The sequence below is a fragment of the Embiotoca jacksoni genome, unplaced genomic scaffold, assembly GCF_022577435.1.
Source record: "Embiotoca jacksoni isolate LCO1_2020_lvr unplaced genomic scaffold, fEmbJac1.0.p SCAF_15, whole genome shotgun sequence".
Taxonomy (NCBI): domain Eukaryota; kingdom Metazoa; phylum Chordata; class Actinopteri; family Embiotocidae; genus Embiotoca; species Embiotoca jacksoni.
In genome coordinates this window covers 3,333,286-3,345,679 of record NW_027185285.1, presented here as the reverse complement: position 1 = coordinate 3,345,679, position 12,394 = coordinate 3,333,286, and the positions used below count along the sequence as shown (strand labels likewise).

Sequence of the window (12,394 nt, the reverse complement as noted above, 5' to 3'; positions counted from 1 at the left end):
TGAAAAATATTTAATAAATAATCTATTCAGGGAATTGTGCTTTGACATCACTTTTTGAACCCATAAACTCTTTGCCCTTGTAAAATACCATTAAATGTCATTGGTATTGTGTCAGAGGTTGTCCACATCTAAAATCTTTGAAATGCAGTAAAACTGAATAAATTTAAATAGTAATTTTAAATTCCCCACACAACATATATTCATTTTGAGGAGTATTTCAAATAATATCCAGCACTATGTTTTATGGAGATGCACTAGAGCTTTAGCTTTAGTTCTGCTCATAAAAACGTAAGTGTAATGTCCAAAGTATGTCCCAAAATATGTGTGGGTGTTTAAACCACTAATTTGCTCCAATAAATAATTTACTCAAATAAATTTAGCTTCTGATTTACTGAAGAAGCATTTCTTAATTTTATAATGAGAGGTTTCTCTACTGACCCCTGCAAATGCACGTGTTCACAGACAGAAATAGAAAATATGTTTGGAGAAGCAAGCAAGTGGCGCTGGTATAAAGTTGCAGGACACTGGCACATCTTGTATTCCTCTAATAAAACTGAATGTAAAGCCCTTTCCATAAAGTTCAAGTGGTGTTACACCTTGCCTTAAAAGGACTAAACCATTTGCCAAGCAGGCTGAGATAAGACCTATAATAAGTCCCACTCAGATATCAAAGATCTTTATCCCCATGCTCAATTTGATTCATAGAATGGTGTTGTTGTTATGCACACTCAGTGACCTTGAAAAACTATGTGACTTTGGTTTTGAGACATTGCTGGCAAAGGCCCCAAAATAAAATGCCATATACATAATCCTGAAATAAATTACAAACTGCCCAGATGTCTCTCAGGAATTACCAAAGAATCACACAATAATAGTGTCAAACATTGTTATAGGTTTTTACAACTGTATACTTTTTGTTAAAAAGTTTTAGATATTGACAATAGTACATCTCTGTGTCGCTTTTACTCAAATATAACTATCTCTGCCTGGAAGCAATAAGACACATGAAGGTTTGCTGCAGCACACTTTTACTGTAACACAGCACATTTAGACAAAGTTAAACAAAGAGTTTTGATTTTGGAAGTTCATTTTCTAAGTGAGACTCCAGCTCGTGTTCAGTCTTACTCTTTAGTGGGGTAATATTCTGGTGTTCATTCGCTGAGTGTTGAGGAGCATGATTCAACACGACTCCTGGTGTTGACTGCACAGCTTTGTTGCCCAGTAGCATTTCCCAAGATGCTTTTGTTATTTCTTCGTAACTTTTGATAATAAAGCAGCCAAATTCAATCTAAGTGATGGGCAAAAAATATGTTTAGTTTTGTTAAAACATGCTGTTTATTAATATTTAAATGAAGACATAATGCTAAATAAAATGGGGCTATCATTCTAAACCATAAGTGTACAAGGTAGGAACATAAGATATATAGCAATCACTGGACATTATACATTGCATTGCAAGCTGGTATGCAAAGAACTCATGCTGCAGTAGTTATTGCACACTACATAATCACATTACATATAATTGTCAAATATAAATGTGACAAATATTTTCTTATCTTGTCAGTAATACCTTAAAACCCTTTTTAGTGTGATGAAATCTTAACCCCATGAATGTCAAACAGTGCACATTTTAAAGTGTTGACTCTTCACACTGGAAGGAATTCACAACTTAAGGTTAAAGTAAAAATAACTCCCAAAGAGGTTCATCTCCTGAAAAGTGTTAAAAATCAACTCCAAGAAAAGAGTAACTTTCACTCTGCTTGAGAGTGTATTCCATGGTCTCACATGTCCAAGCAAAAAAGAGTTGATTTGAACTCGGAGAGAGTTTATTCCAAAGATGTGAATTTGCTGTGTAGCAGGTTAATCAAGTTATATGAACAATAATTAAGATAATGAGTGATGAATGCTACTGGTGTAAATAAACATTTCATCCTAAAACAAGACAATCAGAGATAGCTTCATTATAAAATATTTTTTATTTTATTCTATAAAAAGAAATAATAATTTAGTGATGGCTTCATGAACAAATATATCAACATGATTAATATGCAAGACGAAATGACATGTTGCATTTCTTCCATACAGTCTATGATTTCTTCCAAGTATAGGCTCATATAGAGTTACTGGAAAAGGATACCTTGTGTCTCTCATCAGAGTAATACTGTAATGACCAGCTGTTTTGCGCAGAGCACATTTGAGCCACACGAACATCTCTCTTGTGGTCAGAAAAACAGTCGCCAGCAGAGCTATGCATCATTTAAAGAAAAGTATTCAGCTTACACTTAGACATTTCAGTTTCAGTCAGATGCAGGATTTTACCTATCAGAAAGCTTTTACATAGCCGCTAGTGATGTTACGAGATGTGCCGACGCTTCGAAGCGTGTGTCGAGTAATGGAGGGGGCGTTTCCTCGAAGCGTGTGTCGAGGCTTGCTTCATTTAGGGGAGGAGCCAAAAAATGATGACGTCCGAAGCCTCGCTGCCCGGCTGTACCACGTGACTGCTTCGGGAAGTGGTTCAGATTTTGCCGGGAGGTTTGACAGCAATATAGACCCCTCAGGCTCCGTTCAAAATGTGGGTTGTTGGTGGAGAGTTGCGGTCAGTTGAGAGTTTGGATAGTTTGGAGAAGTTAGAGAGAGAGAGAGAGAGAGATAGTTTGGAGATGTAGGAGAGTGAGGAGAGATGGAGCCAGATAGGAAGAGGAGGATTTCCCCTGTGTGGGAACACTTTGATTTGATAACTCCTAATAAGCTAAATCTAACTCTATTTCAGACACATTAGGTTTGCTTATCAAGAACTGTATTTTTCACAGTTTCTTATTTTATTCAAAGGTGAGGTGTTTATTGTGCTCCAAGGAGTTGGGGTACAATAACAACACCTCATCCATGCTGAGGCATTACCGTGCCTTGCATGAGAATAAGGAGGAAACTGGAGCTTCACCCAGCCAAGGTAAGTCATTACAATATTACAAATGCACCATCACAATTTTTCCCTGTTCATTTTTGTTTATTGTGCAAATAAAGACAGGTAACAGACACTGTATTTATTCTCTTTTAACCAGCCACCAGAAAACAAGAGCTGGATGAAGCCCTCGTCTCCATGATAGTGAAGGACACACAGCCCTTCAGTATTGTGGATGATGTTGGATTCAGGGCATTTGTGTCCAAACTGGATCCTAATTATGTTCTCCCTGCAAGGCAGGTATGTATGGGTGCATGCATGAAACAAATGAGTACTTTATTGTGTCTCACAGTTCAGCACTATATATTTTTTCCTTGAGGCTCTGAAGGCCATGGTGGAGGCCAAGTATGAGTCAGCTAAGGAGAAGGCTGAGGCTAAAGTGGAAAAGGTGGCTGCTGTTAGCCTTACTTCTGACATGTGGACATCCACAAAACCAAAAACTGTTGAGAAACTGTTATTTCTGAATAAAAATGAATAAAATGTCCCCTGTCCTGTACATCATTGTCCAAGTTACACAAGCATATTCAGTCCCCTCTTGCTAGTTCCACAAGCACTTTCACTGTCCTCTGCCTGCTTAAGCCCAGGCCATTTTCCTAAAGTGACAGAAAAACATTATTACACAACCTGCCATATCATATGATACTACCATTTTGGGAAAATTTACACACACAGAATACATTCAAAAAATATTTTATTATGCACATATGTGATAATTTATGTACAGAAATTATTTGGTCATACATTTTTGTAATTCATAGTCATTCCCAACAGCCATAACAGACACAAACATTCAATGCATCACATGTGGTTCAGATACAGCTGCCTGTGATTACACACTTGGCCAGTAGGTGGTTTCGTGTGCACATGAAGCTTCGAGAAATGAACCCTTTCTCGAACCAATTGGCTGAAGTGGTTCGATGCCTCATGAGGCTTCATCTCACCATCACTAATAGCCGCACATGTACTTCAGAAATATTTTTACGTTTTTAAAATATAGCTGAACGAATGTGCAGTGCTGCGCAGCACTTTATGTTTCATGTTTAATTTAACGCCGCTTCCATGAAAACATTTGACCTTAAGTAATGCGATTTAAAGAGAGCAACTTTGTTAATATCAGGCTGAGCACAACTTAGACATTTTATATAAATCAATTCGTTCGCAAAAGAAAGGAAAGTATCCAAAAATATCTTTCGGGGCATACGCGTACGTCACACCACTTCCGAACTACAAAAACTTTACGGTTTGTAGTTTGTACCTTAACGCGCCTGCGCACTCTGTGACAAAGCCACCGGAAGTTGTACTGCGGACTGCACGTTTTGAGTACGCAAGCTAACGATAGCTTGCTAAAGTTAGTATTGCTGTTATTTGGAACAATCATTCTTCCTACGAAGAAATGCCCTCGTTAAATGGAAAACCTGATGTTATGTTTGTAAGTCACCGCATACGGTATATTGTTTTCTATTCGTGTATGTTCAAAATAAGTAGGAAGCGCGCCATAAATGTTAGCTTCAGCAAACGCAATTCTTTCGGAAAGTTCTCATAGTTTAGGTTGAAGTCTCCCCATCTGCTGTGATGTCTCGTCTGTTAGGAAGATGACGATCTGCCTTACGAAGAGGAGATCATCAGGAATCCGTACTCGGTCAAGTGCTGGATGCGTTACATCGAGTTTAAACAGAATGGACCCAAATCCATCCTGAACATGATTTATGAGCGGGCCCTGAAAGAGCTGCCTGGCAGGTAAATAACAAGGCGACGTTCAAAGAAAACACGAGGACGTTGCTACATGCAAACCCAAAAGTATTATTGCAACTCCCATTTTAAACATGCTACGCTATTTTTGGCACTTTTTTTTTTTTTTTAATCAACTATTTTTCTGTCGTAAAATGCATTTAAAGTGCTTTTTTTGTTGTTTTTTTTTTCAAAGTAAGAGACATGTACTCTGATCCTGATATAGATTAAGGTGTCGACATGGACACATTAAGTCTGCAACAGCTTTTTTCTTTTTGCATGATCAAACTCGTATGAACAACAATTTCTCCCCCTTTAACAGCTATAAACTGTGGTACAATTATCTGAGAGAGAGACGGAAACAAGTCAAAGGGAAATGTGTTACTGAACCAACTTTTGAAGAGATCAATAATTGCCATGAAAGGGCACTGGTGTTCATGCATAAGGTAATATTTCCTATGGAACTCAACACTGAGTGACTTCACAGTAAAAAAAAAAAAAATACACCTTTACCTTGTGGTCTGTGGTGGTTGTGCTTATAACTAACAACCTGTCTTTCCCTAAACTAGATGCCAAGAATATGGCTCGATTACTGCCAGTTACTTGTGTCTCAGTGCAAGATCACAAGAAGTCGGCGAACATTTGACCGTGCGCTTAGAGCTCTTCCTGTTACTCAGCACCCACGCATCTGGCCTCTGTATCTCCGCTTTGTCCGTAACCTGCCCCTGCCTGAGACAGCCATCCGGGTGTACCGCAGGTACCTCAAGGTGAGAACCGACCAGGTCTACTCAACAGCTATTATTTAGGATGTTACAAAAGACACCTTGGACAGCTTCTACTGTCATATTGTATTGCTGAGCCCTGTAAATTGTAAATGCCTAAATTTTTTTAGTATTGAGGATGTTTCAATAATTAGCCAAATAGCTTCATCAGCATATTATGTAAGGCTCTAATATAATATGAGCTTTAGGAACGATTTCGAAGTGATACACACATTTTTCTAACACTCAAGGAAAGCTGTCAAAATTTTGGTGGACATTTTTTTTGACATTCCGTGATAATGTCTCAAAATGTTATCGTCTTACTTTTTTTCTTACTTACTTTATAATGTAGCTTTCTCCAGAGAACGCTGAGGAATACATAGACTTCTTACGGTCTGTTGGCCGCTTGGATGAAGCAGCTCTGCGACTAGCAGCTGTCGTCAATGACGAAAGCTTTGTGTCCAAAGAGGGCAAGTCTAACTACCAAGTAAGATTTTAATCTCATACCAAGCACCTCCGTCTTTCAAGCTGAGTGGGAAAATTCATAAACCCTTCTTCGTTGTCATCTATTTCTTGTACAGCTGTGGCATGAACTATGCGACCTGATCTCCCAGAATCCTGATAAGGTGACCTCCCTGAACGTTGGAGCCATCATCCGAGGAGGCCTCACTCGCTTCACAGACCAACTTGGAAGACTTTGGTGCTCGTTGGCTGACTATTACATCAGGAGTGGCCACTTTGAGAAAGTGTGTTCCCTCAATAACTTCTATTTTTATACCTTCAGCACTTTACTGACTAAAAGATGTTTAACCAAAACACTTACTTCCATTCCCATGAATTTACTGTGTGCAGGATTGACTCACAATGACTTCTTTACTTGTCTTTATTTTCCCAGGCACGTGATGTGTATGAGGAGGCCATCCTTACAGTGGTGACAGTAAGGGATTTCACACAAGTGTTTGATAGTTACGCCCAGTTTGAAGAGAGCATGATCGCTGCCAAGATGGAGACCAATGCTGAGATGGGGCAACATGAAGATGGTGCGTGTGGATTCGTGAATATTCATCCACGTTCTTTGCATTCACCTATCTCGTCCTGCCCGCCTCACTCTTTGTCCCTCTCCTCCCAGATGACATAGACCTGGAGCTTAGATTGGCCCGTTTTGAGCAGCTGATAGCCCGACGGCCCCTCCTGTTGAACAGCGTACTACTGAGGCAAAACCCCCACAATGTCCACGAGTGGCACAAGCGGGTAAAACTGTATGAGGGTAATCCACGGCAGGTGAGTTTTTGATGTCTTTTCATACATAATGTTTGGACAGCGACAGTGCACACATTTAACAAAACGCACACGGGTGACACTGTCTTTATGTACTGCATTACTGATCAATCCATGCGCACTATATTCTCTGCAGATCATCAACACTTACACCGAGGCAGTACAGACTGTGGATCCAATGAAGGCCACAGGGAAGCCTCACTCTCTCTGGGTTTCCTTTGCTAAATTCTACGAGGAAAATGAGCAGCTTGATGACGTAAGTCACTGATGTCTTTCCGTAGGGATTTTGTAAACATTCTGACCTTTTATATTAGATTTGTTTTTGTCTTAATATGTCCTGTATTTACCTATTGTAACTCAGGCCAGGACGATCTTTGAGAAGGCTACCAAGGTGAACTACAAGCAGGTGGATGACCTTGCTGCAGTGTGGTGTGAATATGGAGAGATGGAGCTCCGCCATGAGAACTACGAACAGGCACTACGCATACTGAGGGTAAGAGATCTGCAGGTATTATTTCTGGTACAATCAGTGAAGTAGTTGCACCATTTAAAGTGGACGTTTATCAACATCTAGTGGCAGGGTCGAGAAACTACAATAATACTGGCAAACATCTGTCTTCGTCTGTTATTTTGAAAGCACATTTTCAAAATGAACACATGGAAACTGATGCAGTACAGATGTTAAGCTACATGTCAAAATAATCTTTCGGGTTCGCATGTTGGTTGCTTTGTCGGAACCTTTGAGACATTGTTCAGATATTCACTTGAGACTGAGCACACTGTAGTTAAGGGCCTGAGGAGATTAGAGCATTCACAGCAAAATAGTTTGGAGCAGGTCCTAAATAACTGCCATTGAGTAGCAACACTTGCAAGTCCTCGCTTGTGAATTATGGCAATTTTGAGCAAAGAATATATGAAACCACTTATGTATTTCATTGTATGTATTTGTGCATGATGTTTTTTCTATATTGCAAATGTAACTGTACATTTCTATTTATTTTAATGATTTAATCATAGAAAGCTACAGCCATCCCATCCAGGAAAGCAGAGTACTTTGATGCATCTGAGCCGGTCCAAAACCGAGTCTACAAGTCCTTGAAGGTCTGGTCTATGTTGGCAGACTTGGAGGAGAGTCTTGGCACGTTCCAGGTATACAGTTGTATTTTATATGAGCCATTGATACATTGCAGATAAACTCAATATTTAGTATTGGTCTCGGTATGTTGTTTTGTGTTGTTTGAAGAAGTTTAACCTACTTCCTCCGTTCTCCTTTTATTTCTCCACAGTCTACAAAAGCAGTGTATGATCGCATTATTGATCTCCGCATCGCCACTCCACAGATCATCATCAATTATGCCATGTTCCTTGAAGAGCACAACTACTTTGAAGAAAGCTTTAAAGTAATAACATGCAACTAATCAACTAAACCTCCATTTACTTTCAAAACGTACTCTTGCCTTGCTCAATGTTTCACACTTTTAAGTAATTCTTTCATGTCTTTGCCGTTACCTTTCTAGGCATATGAGCGTGGTATCGCTCTCTTCAGGTGGCCAAATGTTTATGACATCTGGAACACTTACCTCACCAAGTTCATTGATCGATATGGGGGCAAGAAGCTGGAGAGAGCCAGAGATCTATTTGAACAGGCCCTGGATGGCTGCCCTGCCAAGTTTGCCAAGAGTAAGTAGCTTTGATAGAATTATATTGACAACTGTTTTATGTTGCATTGTGTTTATTTTTTATTTATAAAATGCACTGAAACACTGTGCCTGACTTTTCAGCCATTTATCTGTTGTATGCCAAATTGGAGGAGGAGTATGGATTGGCACGACACGCCATGGCTGTCTATGAAAGAGCAACGCAGGCTGTAGAAACTCAGGAAAGACATCATATGTTTAATATCTACATCAAGAGAGCAGCTGAAATTTATGGAGTTACACATACCAGAGCGATTTACCAGAAGGCTATTGAGGTACAGTAGCAATTTTCTTTTCTCTCACAAAATACCTAATGTTTCTTCTTTAACAGTTTTTCTACAAATTCAAAATTACAGGGTTCACTATGAAGCAGTGCCATAAAACTACTCTGTCTTTTGCAGGATCACAGTATTATTTGTAGTATTTTCCTCCCAGGCTTAAAATGAGATTAGCCTAATTTAATTTATTTTTATGCCAGAAAATTCTTAACAAGCTCAAAGTGCGAGATCAAGCCTTTTGAGGAACATTGTCAATAACACATTAGGGAAGCACAATCATGAAATTCCAAGGCCAATAATGACAACCAATCATTATCTGTTCATTTTGTTCCTTAATGATATGAAAGCTGACAATATTGTTCAAAATATAAAGACAAAAATATGTTTTTAAAGTTTATTATACAAATACAACACCAATATTCAAAGAGCTGTCACCCTCTTTAGAATAATAAATACCGTGATTTATTGTAAACTTGCTATAAATAATAATTCACAACTGTTTTATTTTTTATATTTACTCTTGTGCCAGATATTACCTCCTTCCTGTCAAGTGTATTATGCTGCACAAAACAGAATCATTTAATGTTGGGATTATCTTGATCTTGGGATTATTAATGATTACCTGCAGCTACTCAACCAAAGTTGCTCCACAGCACTAAACTTCCCAAGAACAATAATTTGCAGGCCAAAAATATATTTTGGATCCTTTGTCCTAATGAATTATTCTGTTGTGTTGAAATACATGAAATCTGAGTTGTACCGTTTGTAATGTATTTAGGTCCTTCCTGATGAGCATGCAAGGGACATGTGTCTGCGATTTGCAGATATGGAGAGTAAACTGGGTGAGATTGATCGGGGTAGAGCAATCTACTCCTACTGCTCCCAGATCTGTGACCCAAGGGTGAGAGAAACCACCTCTGTCTGAACAAAATGTCCTTTTTTTTTTTTTTTATCAATGGTGTGGACATATTTAATAATGCTTTTCGATGTATTTATAACCTTGTTATTTCAGGTGACAGCTCATTTCTGGCAGACCTGGAAAGAATTTGAGATCCGCCATGGAAACGAGGACACCATCAGAGAAATGTTGAGGATCAAACGCAGTGTCCAGGCAACATACAACACGCAGGTCAACTTTATGTCCTCCCAGATGCTGAAGGCCACAACAAGCTCCACAGGCACTGGTGAGAGAACTTGGACTATCCTAAAAGTGTCATCCATTATGGGCTTGTACCATGAGTGCTCTGTGTGGGCCATATAGGATAGTTGCAGATATTTGAAGTTATATTAAAATGGTAGTCACACATACTCCATATTTGCCCCAAATCTTTGACCCCCAGAACTACACAGGTAGTAATGAAGTAATATGTTTTTACTGACCTTTGTGTTTGTCTTGTGTCTAGTGTCAGATCTTGCTCCAGGCCAGATGGGAATTGATGATATGAAGATGTTGGAACAGAAAGCACAGCAGCTTGCTGCAGAAGCCGAGCAGGACAAACCCAAGCCCAAAGAGAAGATCCTCTTTGTCAGGTTTGTTGTTCGTCTGTTGTTTTTAACTCCCGTGAAAAGTATTTGGAAGAAATTATGCTTTTTACAAAATTGGACTTTCATACATGCATGCATACATACAGACATACAGACATACAAGTCTTACTTTCTTCATCTTAATGCAGGAGTGACACTTCTCGCAGTGAGTTGGCAGAGCTTGCCAAACAAGCCAATCCTGATGAGATCAACATTGATGATGATGATGAGGATGACGATGAAGACCAAGGACCGGATGGTGAGTGATAGTTCATTTAAAAAAAAAAAAAAAAACATTTTTAAAAAGGGTTAATAACAATTTGTGTAGACATGTTTATGCATGAAAATGCACGCACTAACTGCCTTGTACTGTTGGCCTTTACAGAGGTGCAGCTCGAACAGAAGAGCGTCCCCACCGCAGTCTTTGGAGGGCTTAAAGATGACTGAAAGATGACTCACTGAGTTTTGCAAAGATGCAGACTTATGATTTCGCCTGTAGTCATTCAGTTGCTCCATTTTAAAATTTGTATAATTGTGTCACAAGTGAAACAGTCAGAATGGCAGCATTTGTGCCTTCTGTATATTTTCTTGTCTATGTTTGTAGTAAAGTCTATAAAGGATGCTAGTTTTGGCCACATGGTGTCAGTCTCTGAAGTACGAGACTCAAGGTAATTGGGCAACTATAAGCAGTTGCGTTTGTCTGTTATTAGTTTGTGGTACATGATAACTGAAGCCTAATATGATGTGACTTTATTTCTCAACAACAGTTTGTTGTGAAAGTGAAAGTGAAAATCTTTTTTACCCCTAATAAATGCAAAGATGTTTCTCTGTCAGGAAGTTCTGCCCTAGAAAACAAAGGGGAGGAGCACAGTTTCTTCAGCAGGGAGCATTCATTAGAAAGTGGCGCTGAGCATTCAAGCTTTGCATTGTTGGCTTGGGGATCACAAGTAGGTGGGTGAGTCTCGCAAAGCTTAGGGTTTCTGAAATGGTTGCATAACTCTTGGACAAATGTCCCCCACACTATCCAAATATTAATGCTCTAGTTGTATGGGTACAAATACTATCAAATACTTCTGACTGAACAATGGGAGGGTTGTGTTAACTTTTTAACAAATCAGTAAATGCTGATTAGGAAGAGTGCCTAATCCTTGTTGGTTTCTGTTGTTTTAATTGCCGGTTTATTTGGCTCACTGCTCATTTTTAGTTTGCAGGTAATGCTATAAAAATGTGATTTAGCTAGCGTTGGGGAGGGTCCTCCTGCGAACCATCAGTTTTTTGTATACAAGTTTTCCTATTGCCAAAAGGTATATCCTGACAGTGTTTGAGAGTTATGCACCAGCCATTCTGGCTATGGCAAGCTGGTCTCTTTGTATCGCAGAAACTTTCTATACACTTAAAAATGCAGTTGTAATAAAAATGGATTTATACCTGTTAAATGCACTGGCTTTTATCTGACTGAGGACACTGCTCTAGAAAAAGGGTTAGGTGTTTGGTTTCTTTTTAAAGTAACAGTTAATGAAATAGGAGCATTCAAGTCTCAGGATGTTACATTTGCTGTATAGTCGTGCAAAAACTCTTCCATTCAGATGTGCTGGAATATATCAAAAGGATCCAAACAATTTATGTACAAACCATGCTGACGGAATTACTTTAAAGATTAATGTGTGTTTAATGGAAAAGGACTTGTGCTTTCAGTTGTTGCCAACCCACCATTCAGAGTGATCGAGAGCTGGAAAAAGCACTGACTAGGAATTATTTTTTCTTTCATAATTAGATTAAAATAGCTGAGAGGTAATCCTCTTAAAAAGTTACTGCAGCGGGGTGCTTGATGAGCCCTTGGAACTTTGAACATCATGTGATGGGGCACTCTTGAGATTTCTGTTTTCCAGTGGATGCTGCAACTGGAAACATGACTTCAAAAACAATTGGAAAGAAACTGGAACAATAAATGGAAGCAAACAACTAAATTAATTAACAAATTGAATTTCCTCCTTTTCTGCAAATTTACATGAAATACAAGTATGTTTACTGTTCCTCTTGTTGCATTTTTTTTTGTATATACTGCAACCTGCTGTAAGATACATAAACATGCCTATATCTGCCAGTGTTTGACGTTGTTGCTGATCCACACAAGCCTTTAACTCAAACATTACTTAATCAGAAGTTAAT

At 38.9% G+C, this 12,394-nt stretch overlaps 1 protein-coding gene across 1 annotated transcript; it reads left to right on the top strand.

Annotated features, from left to right (window-relative positions):
- Positions 1-4,255: 4,255 nt before the first annotated feature.
- xab2 (XPA binding protein 2) lies at positions 4,256-12,326 on the top strand. The gene is made up of 19 exons (XM_069148869.1): positions 4,256-4,388; positions 4,548-4,696; positions 5,010-5,133; positions 5,257-5,454; positions 5,801-5,935; positions 6,030-6,194; positions 6,344-6,488; positions 6,578-6,729; positions 6,863-6,982; positions 7,088-7,219; positions 7,744-7,875; positions 8,013-8,126; positions 8,244-8,406; positions 8,508-8,698; positions 9,480-9,602; positions 9,714-9,885; positions 10,105-10,231; positions 10,375-10,484; positions 10,611-12,326. The coding sequence occupies exons 1-19, from the start codon at positions 4,353-4,355 to the stop codon at positions 10,670-10,672; spliced, it is 2,550 nt and encodes an 849-aa protein (XP_069004970.1). The 5' UTR covers positions 4,256-4,352; the 3' UTR covers positions 10,673-12,326.
- Positions 12,327-12,394: the final 68 nt, after the last annotated feature.